The sequence below is a fragment of the Amphibalanus amphitrite genome, unplaced genomic scaffold (assembly GCF_019059575.1).
Source record: "Amphibalanus amphitrite isolate SeventyFive unplaced genomic scaffold, NRLGWU_Aamphi_draft 000048F_arrow, whole genome shotgun sequence".
NCBI lineage: Eukaryota > Metazoa > Arthropoda > Thecostraca > Balanomorpha > Balanidae > Amphibalanus > Amphibalanus amphitrite.
This window is the reverse complement of record NW_024881544.1, coordinates 984,992-1,002,690: the sequence shown is the minus strand read 5'-3', so window position 1 is coordinate 1,002,690 and position 17,699 is coordinate 984,992. Positions and strand designations below refer to the sequence as shown.

The 17,699-nt window shown below is 51.2% G+C and overlaps 2 protein-coding genes across 3 annotated transcripts in view; one reads left to right on the top strand and one right to left on the bottom strand.

The window, feature by feature from the left end:
* LOC122377662 overlaps positions 1 to 17,017 on the bottom strand; it is a 29,048-nt gene extending 12,031 nt beyond the window's left edge. The window contains exon 1 of the mRNA XM_043357963.1: positions 16,919 to 17,017. The gene's annotated coding sequence lies outside the window, so the exon portion shown is untranslated. The remainder of the gene's footprint in view (positions 1 to 16,918) is intronic.
* Positions 22 to 9,698, top strand: LOC122377660. Of its 2 annotated transcripts, none has more exons than XM_043357961.1 (4): positions 22 to 156; positions 5,427 to 6,354; positions 6,670 to 8,549; positions 8,959 to 9,698. In XM_043357961.1, exons 2-3 carry the CDS (start codon positions 5,854 to 5,856, stop codon positions 8,536 to 8,538), a joined length of 2,370 nt encoding a protein of 789 aa, XP_043213896.1. In that variant the 5' UTR covers positions 22 to 156; positions 5,427 to 5,853; the 3' UTR covers positions 8,539 to 8,549; positions 8,959 to 9,698. The 2 variants fall into 2 exon arrangements, with proteins under 2 accessions (XP_043213896.1, XP_043213895.1); XM_043357960.1 differs by having other exon boundaries at positions 27 to 156; positions 6,670 to 8,539.
* Positions 17,018 to 17,699: the final 682 nt, after the last annotated feature.

The window sequence follows — 17,699 nt, the reverse complement described above, 5'->3', positions numbered from 1 at the left end:
GGCCTGCGCATGCGCACAAAGTCCCGCGCGAATTTTAACAAAGAAAGGGTTGCGTCGGCGGCGGGACGAGGGGTGCGCGTTTTTCTTTCCGCGTCCGTTCGGCTGGGGACCGGTTGGCGAGCTGGAGGCGTCTGTGGTGAATCTGGAGTGTTGAGGGTGAGCAATTTGCTGAAAGCATGATTTTTGTTGACAATGGTTAGTGTAGTACACAAATGATACTTGAATTCCTAGCGTAAGTACTTACCTGTACTTTGATTTGATCAATGTCAATGTAGAATTAATTGCAGGCAGTTTCAGTTGGCTTGATTGACCCAAGGGAGGCTGAGGCTATGATACAAAAGTTGTGTTATTTGTTTGCTATTTTGCTATGCTATTTTCTAATGCTTTTTTGTAAGCTAGCAGTTTTCATTGTGGCCCAGTTGATGAGATAGCTTTCTCGTAAAATAGTATTATCCAGGCAGCTCGGTGTTTACACTGTGACGTCAGCATGGCCTGTGCGTAATTTTTGTGATGCCACCTGGTACTTATCTTTGCATTGCATCACCTAGCTAGTTTGTGGTCTCGTCTCTCTGAGCTATAATTCATTTCATCCTAAGTCGATATGTGCGGAACAATCAATTAAAAATATTACTGCTAAATCAAAACCCTGTGCCATGAGTGACATGCTGCCAGCACCTACTAGGACTAGGTATTGTAAGGAGCACCCCTTGTGTGGCACCTGGGCCATGTTTTAATGTGTTATGCTACCCGATGCTAGCAGGCACTGGTGTTCAGTTTCTATGGAAATGTAAAACAAAATTGGCAATTCTGCTTTAGTTTCCATGGAACCTTAGTGCCAATACCTGGGTAGGGTCAGTGTTGTCATGAAACAGGGCCCGATGTGTGCTCATAATAATTTTGTTGATATGGCTTAAAATATTTTGCAGCGTCGTAGTAAAAATAAAATTAATCTCATAAAATGAATGATCTCCCACTTGAATGTATTTTATTCAACTTTCCGAAAATTGACCCTTACTATAAAAAGAACTTTCTTTGTATTGCTTGATTTTACAATTGGAATGTCCAATGTAAAATGCATCCTTTAACCATCTTCAAATTCACCAGTCAAATTCTAGCTGCTATGAACATTCCTTCCACTCTCCAGTGCCACTGCAAGTCCCAAGGCTTGGCAGTTGGCCCACCCCTGCCCTCGCCCCTCTGCATGCAAAAACCCTCACCCTGCCCTCGGCAGCTAACCCCTGCGCATGGAAGATGGATTTACCTCTGCCCCTGGATGTGGCCAAACCTCCGTCATTAGTGCTGCTGCCCATTTCACTCACACCCTGGCCCTTGTGGCCCCATATCTGCTCCTGGAGGCCTTGCCCCTGGCCCTGTTGGTCTTACCCATGCTCCTGGAAAATCTGTCCTTGCCCCTTCAGACCCATACAGTGATTGCACTCACATCCCAGTTCCTTACAGCCCTTGCCTTGTCCCACATGGCCCTTCCTTTGCTCCTAGATCTACTCCTGCTCCTGACACTCACACACCCCTGTCCATTACAGCCCTTGCCCTGCCCCTGTTGGTCCCTGCCCTGCCCCTGGTGGTCCCTCCCCTGCCTCTGGCTGATCTACCCCTGCCCATGGTGGCCCTTCTAGTGGTGGTCCTATCCCTGCCCCTGTCTGTACTACCCCTGCCCCTGGTTGTTCTAGCCTTTGGCCCTGGTTGCCCCAGCACCTACTCCTGTCTCTGGTGGCCCCATCCCTGCCCCAGGTGGTTCTCCCCTGCCCTTGTTGGCCTTAACCCTGTGCCCCTGGTGTACCGAACTCTGCCACTGGTGGCCCTAATCATGCCCCTGGTGGTCCCAACTCCCATCCCTGCCCCTGGTTGCCCTAGCCCTTATTGCTGCCCCTGGTTGTCCAAGCTCCTGGTGGCCCTATCCCTGCCCCGGCCCTGGTTGCCCTAGCACCTACTCCTGCCCATGGCAGCCCTATCCCCACCCCTCCCCTTGGCTGCCCTAGCCCCTACCCTTTCCCTGATTGCCCCCAGCTCCTGGTGGCCCTATCCATGCCCCTGATGGCCCTATCCCTGCTCCTGGTGGTCCTACCCTGCTCCATGGTGTCCCCATCCCTGCCCCTAGTGGTCGTGCCCCTGGTCGCCCTACCTACTGCTGGTCCTAGCCCTACCCTGGCCATGGTTTCCCTGCCTCTGGCTGCCCTAACCCTGTCCCTGGCTGCCGTAACCCTGCCCCTGGCTGCCCTAACCCTGCCCCTGGCTGCCCTAACCCTGCCCCTGGTCACTGGTGGACCTACCCCTGCCCCTGGTGGCCCTATCTCTGCCCCTGGCTGTCCTAGGCCCTCGCCCTGCCTTTGGTGGCCCTACCCTGCCCATAGTTGCCCTAGTACCCTACTCCTCCCCTGACCCCTGGTGGTCTTACTCCTGCCCCTGGTTGCCCTAGCCCTTACTGCTGTCCCTGGTTATCCTAGCTCCTGGTGGCCCTATCCCTGCCCCTGGTTGCCCTAGCCCTACCCTTGCCCATGGCAGCCCTATCCCCACCCCTCCCCTGGCTGTCCTAGCCCCTACACTTTCCCTAAATGCCTCCAGCTCCTGGTGGCCCTATCCATGCCCCTGATGGCCCTATCCCTGCTCCTGGTGGTCCTACCCCGTACCCTGCTCCATGGTGTCCCCGTCCCTGCCCCTGGTTGCCTTACTTACTGGTGGTCCCCTACCCCGGTCATGGTTTCCCTGCCCCTGGCTGCCCTAGCCCCTGTCCCTGGCTGCCTTAGCACTGCCCTGCTCCTGGTTGCCCTACCCCTGCCCGGTGCCCCTTGGTTGCCCTAGCCCTGCCCCTGGTGGCCCTATCTCTGCCCCTGGCTGTCCTAGGCCCTCTCCCTGCCTTTGATGGCCTTACCCTGCCCCTAGTTGCCCTAGTACCCTACTCCTCCCCTGGTGACCCTATCCCTGCCCCTGGTTGCCCTAGCACCTACTCCTGCCCATGGCAGCCCTATCCCCACCCCTCCTGGCTGCCCTAGCCCCTACCCTTTCCCTGATTGCCCCCAGCTCCTGGTGGCCCTATCCCTGCTCCTGGTGGTCCTACCCCGTACCCTGCTCCATGGTGTCCCCGTCCCTGCCCCTAGAAGTCGTGCCCCTGGTCCTAGCCCTACCCTGGCCGTGGTTTCCCTGCCCCTGGCTGCCCTAGCCCTGCCCCTGGTTGCCCTACCCCTGCCCCTGGCTGCCCTAACCCTGCCCCTGGCTGCCCTAACCCTGCCCCTGGCTGCCCTAACCCTGCCCCTGGCTGCCCTAACCCTGTCCCTGGCTGCCCTATCTCTGCCCCTGGCTGTCCTAGGCCCTCGTCCTGCCTTTGGTGGGGCGCCCAAGCCCCTACCGCTGGCCTGGTTGACCTAGCTCCTGATGGGACTATCCATGTGTCTGGTGGCCCTTACCCTGCCCCTGGTTGCCATAGCCCCTAACCCTGCATTGGTTGTCATAGCCCCTCACCCTGCATTGGTTGCCATAGCCTCTAACCCTGCATTGGTTGCTAGAGCCCCTAACCCTGTATTGGTTTCCTTAGCCCTTACCCTTGCCCAGGCTGCCCTAGCTCCTGGTGGCCCTATCCCTGCCCCTGGTTGTCCTACTCCAGCATCTGTTGGCCCTATCCCTGCCCCTGGTTAACGTAGCACCTTGCCCTGCCCTTGGTGGCCCTGACCTTGCTCCTGGGCCTGGTGGCACCCACTCTTGTCCCTGGTGGCACCATCCCTGCTTGCCCTAGCTCCCACTCTTGTCCCTGGCGGCCCATCCCTGCCCCTGCCCTTGTTGGCCTTAATCCCCTGTCCCTGGTGGCCTTAACCTCTGCCCCTGGTGGCCCTAACTATACCACTGCCCCTGGTTGCCCTAGCTCCTTATGGCCCTTTCCCTGTCCCTGGTGGTCCTACCCCTGCCCCTGGTTGCCCTAGCACCTATCCCTGTCCCTGGTGGTCCTACCCCTGCCCCTGGTTGACCTAGCACCTATCCCTGTCCCTGGTGGTCCTACCCCTGCCCCTGGTTGCCCTAGCACCTACTCCTGCCCCTGGCGGCCCTGCCCCTGGTTGTCCTAGCTCCTTATGACCCTATCCCTGTCCCTGGTGGTCCTATCCATGCCCCTGGTTGCCCTAGTAGGTACCTACTCCTGCCCCTGTAGTCCTACCCTTGCCCTTATTGGCCCTAACCCTGTCCCTGGTGACCTTAACCCGCGCCCTGGTGGGGTCTGTTTATAACGCGACCTGGTGGGGGGCTATTTCCCCCCCTCTCGTATCTCCGAAACTACTGGACGGATCCGCAAAATTCAAACGGCGTTCGAAAGGCCTGTCAAATTTGCTGAGGGAAACCAAATTTCATTGACCTCGGGGTCACCGATGACGTCACAGGTCAGGTCAAAGATGAAATGTTTCACCGTTCACGGGTCATCTAGGGAATGCGCTATAACACCGAAGAAAACGCATTTTGTCGAGAATCAGCGATAGGGCGTCAGTTGCCTAGTACATATGTTGCTATAAGAGGTCACTGACATTACCAGGTCAGGTCACAGGTCAGGTCACCAAGGGTCACAGGTCAGGTCACATGAACCTAACTTTAGGTACTAAGGTTGTGTGATGCATGTTTTATGGCCAATTTTTCATTTCCAACTCAATGGTGTTGGTTATAAGGCTATCAGGTACGGCTTAGGTCACTTTCTGGTCAAGGTCAGGTCAAAAAAGGTAAAAAAGGTCAAATTTTAAAGTTGATAGTTTTGCATGAATGGGTATTGGTTGACCTAGCCCCTACCCTTTCCCTGATTGCCCCCCCCCCCCAGCTCCTGGTGGCCCTATCCATGCCCCTGGTGGCCCTCCCTCCCTATCCCTGCCTCTGGTGGTCCTACCCTGGTCCATGGTGTCCCCGTCCCTGCCCCTGGTGGTCCTAGCCATACCCCTGCCCTGGTTTCCCTGACTCTGTCCCTAGTTGCCCTAACCCTGCCCTGGTAGTCCTACCCCTGCCTCTGGCGGCCCTTACAGCCCTGGCACTCACACTGTCTGTCTGCCTGTCTCTGTCTGCCTGTCGGTCGTTCCGTCCGTCCGTCCGCCCGCCCAACTCTTGCTCCTGGTGATCCATTCAATGCTCCAGGGGACCATGCGCTCCCCTTGTTCCGTGTGATCCTTCGTTTAGCCCTGGTCCTGGCTTACTTGGACCCACTGTTGGTTCTACATGCTTTTAGCTGCCCTATTACGGCTCTGCCTCTGCCCCTGGTGACTCTGTTCCTAGCTTCTGGTCTAGTCCTGTTGATTTTCGGCTTTCCATGCTAGTGTACCCGCCCCCTGGCCACTATCAATGCTGTGTCTCTGTCATGTCTGATGTCATGTCACAAATTAGGCATTTTCACAAATCGCAGAATGTTGCTTTTGCTGTACATGTTTAATGTTTATGTTTTGCTGTTTCAGACGACCGGCATCTTGTGGACAGCAAAGACATGGCCGCGTTAAAGGCAGGTGACTCTTTCTCTTCTTTTGGCGATCTGGAAGCGTGCATTAGTGTTCTGGAAAAGGAAACAAATTCAAAATTTTCAAGTCCAGTTCAGTGACACTTCGTAGCTTCTTGCAATCGTCCCCTGGTCACTACATTTCAAAGACAATCTCAAACAGGGATGACAAGGATGCTTTCATAGAGGAAAAGAAGTATCGTTTGATTAAGTTGGCGTGCACTCACGGGGGACGGAAGTACGCCGGTAAAGCCGATCGTGTGCGAAGCACAAAGACTAAGAAGTTAGACTGTCCCGTGCTCATCACCGTGATATTGGACAAGTCCTTGAAACTTGTGGTGAAAGAACTTAACCTCGAGCATTCTCACACAGTTTCCAAGGCTAGTTTCATGCTCGAGCCTGAGAACCGCCGCCTCACGGAGGACGAAAAGGAAGTTGCCCGACAGTTCCATCGGGTCGGTGCTGACAAAAAGCGTATCCGCCAGCACATGCTAGATCAGTATGGGAAAGTGCTTACTCGCCACGACCTGAACAACGTGTTGCGCGTACCGAAAAATGGACAACCTGATCTGGAAGCCGCTATTTCCATTCTGAGCGAGCGCGGATTTGCATCCACTGTCGTCGAGGATGCCGGTACTGTCTGCGGCCTTTTCTTTCAGGACCAGGAGATGCGGAGCGCCTACGAGAAGTTTCCTGACCTTCTCCTCATGGACTCGACCTACAAACTTCTGGACATCCGGACGCCAGTCTTCACGATTCTCACTGTAGATTCGTTTGGACGTGGCGTCCCTCTCGCCGTCTTCCTGGTGACCAACGAGACGGCTCACATGATTGGCGCCATGCTTCGTGTTTTCCGGGAACACAACACAGCTGCAGCATCTATCACCAAAGTAAACATGCGTGTAGAATAAATGGGTCATACAAATTGATACTATTTGATCATGTAAGATCAGTTACTCGGCTGGCTTAAGATGTATATTGTATAAGGTACATGCATCAAATACTTTTCGGCATTCACGCGTTATTATGTTTTTTTTCATAGAATATCGTCCAACTAGTACCCTGCGCTATGCCATGTTGCAGGGCGAATAAATTCGAAATCGGCCTTATGTCGATCATCACGTTCAGAGGCTAAGCCTGATTAGGTGTTAGGATAAGAGCTGTTTCACAAGTGTCAATTAATGAGCTGCAACTTCTGTTTTCAGGTGTGGCTGACCGACAAGGACCGTGCGGAGAAAGCTGCCATCAAGGACGTCTTCCCGGACTGCGACCAGTTCCTCTGCAGCTTCCACGTCCTGCAGTCCTTCAGAAGAGAGCTGAACCTCGCCAGCGTGGAGAAGGGAGAGCGAGAGCGAATTCTGGGGGTTCTGCAGCAGCTCGTCTTCGCCAGTTCCGAGACTGAGTATAGGCGTCTCCGTGAAGACATCAGACATCCTGCCACAGACAGATATCTCAAGGACAACTGGGACGAAATTAGAGGGGAATGGGTGCGAGGTCTGTCTGGGGCAGCCATGTCTGGTGTCTTCACAAACAACCACCTAGAGTCGCTTCACGGCAAAATGAAGTCTGTCTGCAGAACTAACGACACTCTGCCAAACTTCATTCAGTCCTACCTGACCGTCTTGACCACAGTGCGTGCCGACAGGAACGCGGAGATTCATGCAGAGGTCAACAAACGACCAACCAGCTGTCGCTTCGCCGAACTGGACCAATACCAGCGTCACGTAACCTCGTTTGCCTTGTCCCTTTTGCAGGACGAGCTGGTGGAGTCTGCCACCGTAACACTGGTCGACTCACCGGGAGGGCTGACTGCATGTGACCGGGCGGGAAGGGTGGCCGTTAGCTCCACAGCGTGCGACTGCCTCTTCTACCGGCACTACAGCCTGCCCTGTCGCCATATCATGGCAGTGCGACTCGAGCAAGGCATGTGTCTATTTTCTCAGGAGCTGGTGGGGCAGAAATGGCTTTTGTCGTTCGCTGCCGATCACCTGGAGGCCCAGCTGGATTGTCGAGTACCATTCGCTCCGTCTGTGTCCACCCGCTCACTGCCACCAGGGAAGCCTCCACGGACGGAGCGTGAGCGGTACCGGCAGCTGCTCAACGTCACCTCGCAGATCGCATCCGTGGGCTGCGAGCTCACCGGAGCAGAGCACCGCCAACTCCTGGATAAACTTACCAGCATGCTCCACTTTTTACAGCAGCGCCGCTCCTTCCTCATCGTAGAAGAAGTCGATGGCGTGCCAACTAACGACTCTGATTTGCCCATGACAGATGCACCGCCCAGCGATGTAGCCGACGCCGACCTGACTGATATCCACTCTCCAACAGGTGGACAGTCACAGCCGACCGGGAGAGCTCTGCTCACTGCAACCAGCAGATCAAGGCCAGCAGAAGATGAGCGACCTAACTTTGACATATTTGCCGGCTTTTTCGACAGTCCACTGCGGCTTGGCGCTGCTCCACCTGCTGAGATCCCATCTCCTGATCAGGTGTCTTGCTCTTCTCGTCCCACCGCTCAGGGTTATAAGCCGGCAGTACCATCGCCACTGACCAAAACACGTACGCCTGATTACAGCGGCCGAATGACACCACGCCGCGTAGTGGTGTCTCCTTCGTGGGCTGGATCGCCGGCGGAAACCCCTAATCGCGGCATTTTTACAGGGGTAATGTCGCCGTCAGTGGTCGCCCCTCGGGCTGGCTCACACGGCGCCACCAAGCCTCTTGCAGCTCGCAGAAATCTTGTGTTCCCGTGTGGCCCCTCTGACGCGCCGTCTGGCTCTGGACTTGTCCACAGGTCGCAGTCGCAGTCTCCGTCACAGTGTGATGACGCTGGTCGGGCGGAAGTTTCCCTGTCCCCGATTATCGGCATCGGCCCGTCTCCCATAGTTGGGGTCCCCCCCGTAAGGACGGTGACTGTGCCACCTTCCGTTGCAGGTCCATCCACCTCTCGGATCTCAACTCATGATGCGAGGAACGTGCAGCTGCACACGCTCACCATGCCACCAAGGGTAGCTAAGAACCGCGGACGGCCCAAAGGCAGCAAGACGACTGTGATAGGAGCGCTAAGAAAATGAGGTATGCTCATGTAAACGGATACTATAGCGTTTGTTACTGATTTTATTGTATTGTACTACAAATTACAATACAACACAATACAATTCGTCTTAATCTACCTAATACTAGAACAACGTGCGTAATGTCTGTGGGTTTAATATGGCCTTGGGTTTAATACCATTCCGTACCTTGTGAAGCACGACCTAAATGTCAAATGATATTATAGTTATGCATGCATTCAAATTATGTCACTTCGAAAACCGCGGCATTGGTAGCATGACTCCTAAAAGCGTAGCACATTTCCGTTGAGTAATTTGTTTTGTGGTGCTTTTATCATTGTGTGTGTGTGTCCGTATTTAAACGACGGTGATTATCTCCATACCCAGTACCCACTGGCATTTCTGTAAATGTGTTTTGTTAATTACCGACTACGTCTTCAGCCGATCCGGATGCTGGCGAGCTGGTGGACCTGAAGGCGACAGGCAGACCGTAGCAGTAGCAGAAGCTCTTCAGTTGACCCGAGGACGCCGGCCTTGTCTCGCATCAAATGACAATCCCGCGCGAAATGACACCAGCCAAGACAACGACGAATACGACAACGAACCTTTTTGTATATACGCAATTTGTACCGTTTTGTACCTGTAGCTTTTATGAGCTTAAATGTGTTGTCTTTCAATTTGATTAGAACAACATATCTAGTCAAGCAGTGCCGCGATGTCGCGAAGAAATCTTGTGTATCTCTCAAAAGCGTTGATCTCTGCCTGCCACCCACTCAGGACAAGTTACGACCGTGTTTACTGTTTTGTACATATGACTGGATTAAACCTCGCACATCTCTTTGGTTATTCATTTGCCAACTTATCTTTACTGTGCCAGTTAAGTTTAGAGCGAATTACCTTTTTTGGAGTCAACATGGGATACGGCCGTGCAAAAAAAACCGTTCTTTCCATAATGTACATTCTAACAATTCCAAAAGTATCTCTCTTCGCCTTCTTCCGTGTTTTGTTTGTTTAATGTACATTGGAATGTATGTAGACATCTGGAATTTCCGCCGACTGCTGCTGTTTAGAATGGGATGCATCGATATGTGTTGTATGAGTGAATGGAATGGGTGCGAGCTCACGTCTGATTATCCAAGTTGGGCCTTTGGTCCAAAGCTTTAATATAAATCAGAAAAGTCGACCGAACTTTGAGCATGGATGGCACATGATTGTGATGGGTTCGATAAAGGTTTCACGGCGCGATATGTTGGACTTCCTTGAGCTCCGCACGTACGACCGCGGTCCACACACACCGAGAGTCGATACCCATCTGTGTATTTGGCCTTGGCCCGTGACCCACGCCCCTCGCAGGCCTCGCAACAGCTGACTCACGCCATGATCGCGCCCCGCGCCGCTCCGATGGCAGAAGCGTACCTAGCTCGAACTCACGGGTCGAACATAAACGTGCACACGATGGTCCCGTTACCGTACACTCGAATAATTATACATATGTAAATGCACAGGCGTCACCCGCTTTTATTGGTATGGGTCTCATGACTGGTTTGAGAATATCAAAGCCAAATGTCGAAAACATTGGATTAACTCGAGGACGACCAGACCTATATCATGGATGAAGTATCCTATATAACGAGACCGATTTCCAAATATGACCAACCAGTCCAGATTATCCGCTGTTTCAGGTGACTGAAAGCACGTAACACCATTACACCCCATGCTCATTTCTTACCGGGGCATTATCAACCGATGACGAAGCTTAGGTACTGCATCACGCACCCGAGCAGTAACAGCTCTTTCCAAAAGTGGAAGCTCAATCGCTGCGACAATGCACAATCCCGATATTGAACTGCATGCCGGGGCGCTGACTTCGTGGTTTTCAGTTTGAAGATTCTTGTAAAACCGTTCGTAGCCGGTTTGCGATTTTAAGAAACTCGTTCCTGTTGCTAGCGCATGTGTATCCTACTGCCTTGCTCTTTCATTACGACACCACCCGACCGATTTACGGTGGTTGGTGCTTCACCACCAAACCCACATCGTAAGACAAACTAAAGCTCCATCGTAAGCTCACACAGAGACCGCCTTCCGTAGTCTGAGGCGTTGCCTACCGTTCTAAGGGATGCCTTGTCGGCCAAGATTTTGGCATGGGCGACAGGAAGACGAAGTAAAAGAGAACAATTTGGCCACTTACATAGCGTCGATACATAGTTAGCATGTCGTAGAAAATGACCATTTTACCTTCCGTTCGTATAGCCTCTCATATGTTCATACATCTGAATATCGGACAAGCGTGAGAAAGGTTCCGCAAGCAAATACTGCACCTCATTTACGTCTCGGGGCATCGCCTACTGCAATCAGCACTTCCAATCCTAACATTTCGCTTAGACATTGCGTTGCGTTTAACCTGTGTTACCACCTGTGGCACTGTTCGTGGTGACCTGGCAAGTGGGTCCGGTATACCCATGCATAACGTCCTGCGGAGTGCGGGTGCGGCAAGTCCGGGACCACACTATCGGATTTTGCTGTACAGCTGGGGCCCTGGGCTCCGGGTGATAGTGTTCATTTGGAGCAAGGAGGAACGCTTACCCCCCCCCCCCCCCTCCCCCAAATTGTGTCAGGCCGAGCCGCAAATGCAGATACCGCAATGCTAGGACACCAGCTGATCAGCGAGACGGCATGTACCGTCCGTCAGACCATCGCACACTGGTCGGAAACGCTCCAGCGAGAGGCCAGCGGCCTTTCCGCAAAAGTTTTTTGCTTGTTATTCCACAACTAGTGAAGCAAACTTCATAAAAATTTGCATACCTTCTCTGTCATATGTAAGCTATCATTTGGATGTCAAGCACTAAATATATGACGTGAATCTGTTAAGTTATGACGTCATAATTGAGCATAATACAGGATCTAGCACCACTTTAAGTCAACAAGGGAAATTGGGAGCTGCTATTCGGGCACCGGGAATGGTTTCATGCACTCCTTGCAAGTTCCAGTGCTTGACTTTAGCATTGTTGACTTTGCGTGACGTCATTTATGACGTCACTAAGGCCATATAAGTTTTTCGTCAATAACTCCTGATCAGATGGAGCTAGAGAGTCGGGAAAGCCACCATTGGACTAAGGAAGCCGGTCCGGTCTTAAGCCGGTCCCGTAGCTCAGTTGGTAGAGCGTTGGACTCCGCGTGGTGAGAGCACGCGTTCCCGGTTATAACAGTCCGGGTTCGAAGCGCGACGGGCGCTTGGCATTTATGGGCCTCCTGACAGGTATGGTTGCGGTTGGTGGCAGGCCGTAGCCAGGCGAAGTCAGTGAGGGGACCGGCCGTGCGCGGCTTTGTGCGCACGTTAACCCGCGCCCGGCTGGGGGTCCTGGATTTCCACGCCCTGCTGGGGGGGGGGGGGGTGTTTGAACACCCCCCCCCCCTTGTAACTCGGCTCCTGGGCCACGTAGCGATACGCGGAAGGCGGCGTTCGAAAGAGCGTCAAAAATAATGACGAAATTACTTCGGTCAATTTTTTGGTCAGGTCAAAGGTCAGGTCACCAGAGGTCATTGAAGGCAAAATTTCGCCGATTTCCAGGTCGAATGTCGAAAATTTCCAAGAAGCCAACGCATAACTCGGGAACCAATAGAGCTACAGCGCCGCGGAAAAGCGCATTCGATAGCCCTATTAACGCCCTTTCTGAGTAATTCTCTCAGATTTGACCTAACGTCAACGGTTTTGCCTGCAGGGGGCAAAAACTGCAAAAATAGCCGATTTTTTTTTTCGGAAACAGTTTTTCTGCAAGAACTTTTGACTCAAGCCTTGTACGAGCTTACTTTTACCGGCATCGTGTTCCTCTCGTCAAGACGCATCGAATGAACTATAACTTGACCTTGAAAGGTCAACTTGAAAATTTGACCTCAGGTCAAGGTCATGACCTGACTGGAAAGGGTCGTGTTGCATAACAGTCGATCCGTATCGTCGAGCTGAACACATCTAAGGCGTTTTCATCGCTCTAGCATGCCTCTATCAAAAGTTATTTGCGAAAAACTGTTAGATACCATTCGTGACCTAAGATGACCTCAGGGCATAAACAAGGGTCACGGACACCATTTTCATGTTCTGTGTGACTAAACCACTTGTAATTCGGTGTTTGGGAGTGTTAATAATGTCTTTCGTCCAAAAGAGGCGCATTTCCATTTTCTCCCATTGACTTATAATGGAGAGGTCGCAAAATTGACCTGACCTTAGGTCATCGATATCAAAATTCTGAGATATAAATTTTGTACATGCTATTGCTCTTAGCAATCGCTGAAAGTTTCAAAGCGATCGGTCACTCGGTGTAGCTATGACAGACATTGAAACTTTGTATGAGGTGAGGTCACTTAAAGGGACCTGGTGACCTGACCTTGAATGACCTTGGTCTGAAATTTTCACAACATGTGTAGAATTGATGTATGATAAGGTATGCCGCGCCGCCGTTTTTGAGATATTCGCGAAAAACCACAAGGGGGGTGTATAAACACCCCCCCCAGCAGGGCGCGGGTTAAACTTTGGACTCTAAATTCTGCCATAGAACTGGAATTGCGCGATCGGAGGGTAGAGGGTAGGGTCACCGCAACAAGCTTCGCTTAGCGGTGGCTCTGTCCTTGTGGATCCTTCCCATCAAAAGGTTCGGACTAAATTTATAAAAAAAGGAAGACCTGCCGAATCGAATGATATGCCCTCCTTCAACCATTTTCGTGACCTGAGGGGCTCCGACCTGACCTTGACCCGAGGTTAACACCTTAACCCTATTCCTGGCGGGGGGGGGGCTTTAAGGCCCCCCTTCGGGTTTTTCTTGTGCCATTGCCAAACGCCGCAAGACTGAAAGCTCATACTCGGTGACTTTTTCTAAACATTCATTGCGCACATTTTGACAAAAAAAAAGTTGCCGGGTCAGGTCAGGTCAGGTCACCAGAGGCGGCTTGGTGACCCCACCTCAGAAAAGTTTGCAATCACGCCAGAGCTAGAGTTTTTGGCCGATCAAGTTCTTCTCTTCAGGTTTTAGTTAGGGTACCAGTATGTGCAATTTGTATATCTCAGAATTCTCATATCTGTGACCTGAGGTCAGGCCAGACTCGTGACCTTTACATTGCAAGCCTATGGGAAAATATTGAAACGCCTCCTGCTTCGTGTAAAACGAGTCAAAACCACCCAATTCTGTCAGTATTATGGAAGATTATCTCATCAGTGATGATCCTGGTGCCGCTAATTGACAGGGGCACCGGCAAAGGTCATCTGAGGTCATGTGACGTCATAAATCGCTTTTCTGTCAATAAATCACGACATGATGGCGCTAAAGACTTGTAAGTGGTACCAACCTGCTCGCCTGGTCAAGGCGCATCGTTAAGTATGCAGCATGACCATACCCCACAACCTCATTGATGAATGACCTGACCTTGACCTCAGGTCAAATTTCAAATTGACCTGTGAAGGTCATCACATACTTATTTCGCATCGCCTCGGCGGAGCATCAAAAATGTATTGGTTTTATGTCTCTATGTTTCTTAGTTTAAAAGTTATATAGGTAACTAATTCCAAAACATTTTATCGTTGATGACCTCTGGTGACCTCAATATTGACCTGACCTGAAATTTTTTATGTAAAAGTTGTAGATCTTTAAACGACCTATCAAATGCCGTTTGCCGTTTGTCGCTGCGATGTGTAGTTTTTTAGATCTGAAGGGGGGGGGGCCGAATCGGCCCCCCGCCAGTTTCTTTTCCCAGCGGAGCCCGCCAGGAATAGGGTTAAGTTGACTTCACCCGAACACCAAGTATAGCATTCAACGCGCCTGAGCTAGACAAACACGATGATGCCAAAATCGCGGCAGTGCGACCATTTTTGGCAAAGTAATTAACCTAAAACCGAGCCCGTGCCTTGTGGCACTTACCTGACCTAAGAGGTCACTGGCTGACCTAAGACCTTAAAATCGGGTAGTACCTAATTTTTGCGTCTTATAACGGCACACAAACTTGTTTTTTCCGCGAGGCTCTAGCTCAATTAGACGCGAAACGGCGAGGGACTTGTACCAACCCTCCCCGGTCAATATAGAAAACCAATCGGTCCGGCCAGGGTTAAATACCGGAATTGTGATCTAATGTAAAAAGACGGCCCAAGGTAACCCGACGTCAGTGACAGGTGTCCTATATTTGCAGCGTCTTATATTCACGAAGGTTTCAATTTCCACTTTCTTCAGCCGAGTGATGGTTGTCAATAGCAAGGCTCTCTAAATGCAAGCCGTAATCGCCACGCAATATGTGGAAGGCTTTTGATGTCAATACATACATAAATGCATACATAAAACGCGCTTTTCACAAAATTCATGAACTCAAGCGCATCTGTTTTTAATGACCAGTCAACTACGCATGGATGCGTGCAGGCCACACAGGTCAGCGTAAGCCGGGCGCGGCGGCCGAGCCGAAACTGGGGCGGGGCGGGCGGTAGTTGGGTAGGAAGAGCGGCTCCTGCAAATTTTGCGCAAATATGCGCAGTTAGCTTTTATGTTGCCCTGGTGTAAATTTAAATCCTACTTCATCTCACAAAAAATCAGAGTGGAACTAGATGGGACTACCTGTTGTTTCCTTACCTAAACTTTGCAGTTATATTCCAGAATCACTGTAGGAGAGCCTTCATAAAAAAGCTATAGTACATCTTAGTTAGGGAAAAAGTATACCAAAAATTTTGCACTGACCAGTCGGCAACTTCATAACGAACATTTTGATGCATAATATGTGGGATTTCAATTTGGTGTCTATCAGCAATAAGACTCTGAATATCCGGCTCAAGAAACCTCTTGCTCCGCGTCAGTTTCCGAGTTCTAGGATACCCCATCTTCGGGGGCTGATTACAGCTATTTTTGGTCACCCGGATTAGTTTTTTTGGCTTAAGTATAATAATTTGATCAATTTCAAATCGATCTATATAAAAAATAATCCGAAACTCCGGAATCGCCCGTGGCCTCTCGTGAGGGCGTTTCCGACCAGTGTGCATCGGCGGCGAAACGGGGAGGGCACCGGGGCACCGTGTCCCCTTTGATTTTGGCATTTTAACATTAGCCCTATGGGCGTTGCATGGAAAGAATGGGACCAAAAGTCGGCAGTGCCCCCCCCCCCCCTTAATTGAAGGTGTTCCGCCGCCACTGCGTCGGACACTGCGTTCTTCCCGCCGCCCACACGTGGCGCCTGGGAAGGGGAGGGGAGCTGACTACGGTGGTATAACGTAACGAAGTCCCGGAATTGCTCGTTTGCTCGTCCCGGTTACTCGTTTCTCCACCTGGCTGGCCCGGAGCTTCGCCTCGATCCAGCGGGTTTTCGATTGGGGTCTCCCGACTTCACGTTGTCTCTGGCTGCCCGGCGCTCCTGGATCGCCTTATGGAGGTCCGCGTGGAGGGCCCACGGCATGGTGTCTTTCCTAGCTCCCCGGGGAACAAAACAACCATGATATTCCTGAACAGGCATCAGCACCCCGAAAAACCTCATGGCAGCCACACTTAACGACGTTCTAACAGGTCCCGATGTTCCCGTGTGGGTCATTGAACTGACCAATGACCTAAGATCTTAAAATTGGGTATCATCGGCTTCCTCTCGTCACGGGCAACACGCTCGTTTTTTTTCCGCGAAGCTCTAGCTCGATCAGGGGCCAAAAGGCAATGGGGTGGGGGTGGGGGGCGTCGTTGGACCCCCTTATACATTCGCGGCTTGCAAAACATCAATACGAGCGAATCACGGGTTAAATCACGTCAGAAGTACTCCGCACTTCAGAAACACCAGTTAGCCTTCCTGATTAAATCACGTCAAAACTACTCCGCACTTCAGAAACACCAATCAGTCTTCCTGATTAAATCACGTCAGAACTACTCCCGACGTAGCATACGCATGGAGGCGTCATGGTGTAAATCGACTCAGATCCGAGTAGATTTTAGCGCGACCGGTCCGTGTGTAAACTCCCGACGTAACATACGCATAGAGTCGTCATGGTGTAAATCGACTCAGATCCGAGTAGATTTTAGCGCGCGACCGGTCCGTGTGTAAATCGACATGCAGAAGTCGATCTACTGCAAAGCGGTTTCCTGTGTATTTCTACTCAAATCTGAGTCGATCTAATCAGGAGACCTGCTTTGTGTAAATCTACTTCGAAGTTGATTTAAGCAACAGGCTGCCAGTTATTAAATGACGTTCTAGACTCGAAATACACGCGTCCTTCTCGAAAATAGAAAATCAGACTTTGATTTATTTGCAAACATTCCCAAGACGTTATAGCGAGATTTCCCAGACACTGGAAAATGGCGTTCTCCGTGCTTTTAATGTCTGGGACACAAAGATAATCAATTCTACACAGATCGGATAAGTTCATTCTTCTTGCTCAGAGCATCCAACGGCTGAAACTTACCTCAATTTATTTCAATAAATGACAAAATCAAGCAGCAAAAGTCCTCTTCGCGAGAGAAAAAGACGCTAGATTTCAGCGTTTTTAGACAAATAATGCGCCGCATTCGTAGAATTGGGCGGAAAACGTCATAGATGGCAGCACTAATTGAGCGAAACGCTTGCTACCAAATTTAAAGAAACCTTCACCTTGTAGACCATCATAAATCATTTGCCGGGAAATGCAAACTTCACTAATCATTATAACCCATAGGTACAAAAGGCTAATTCTGATTATAAAGGCACTGGGTAGTTAGCCTGGATGCTTCAGTTTGCTCATTTCCGAGTAGGGATTTTATTGAATGTCCATCATCTTTGATCTGCGATGAATCATGTCAAAGGCAACGTAGCTAGTAGCTACTACCACCCGAAGTCCGGACCCGCGTCACTCGGCGGTCCGCCACATAGTAGAGGGCTGAGGGATCGATTTCCGTATGCGCTCACGGCCAGTCACTGTATTTCTCAGATTAGTTCCCCGACAGGCAGTAAAGTAGGGACACATCCGTTCACATTTTCTATCGACCGGCATCCTCATCCCTCACGTCAATGCCAGTCGGTGCAACAAGCCTGAAGCCACATTCAAAGGTGATCAAAGCCCGCCTCGAGATTTGCGCTGCCGAAATGCACCTATATATTTGCATTAGCAAAGTGAATTGGAATGCACTTGTACATGTGATCCTTTACCCTGATGCGTTCCAGAGACCGGACAACCGTGTTATTGATTCTTCTTTTCTTCTAATATACTG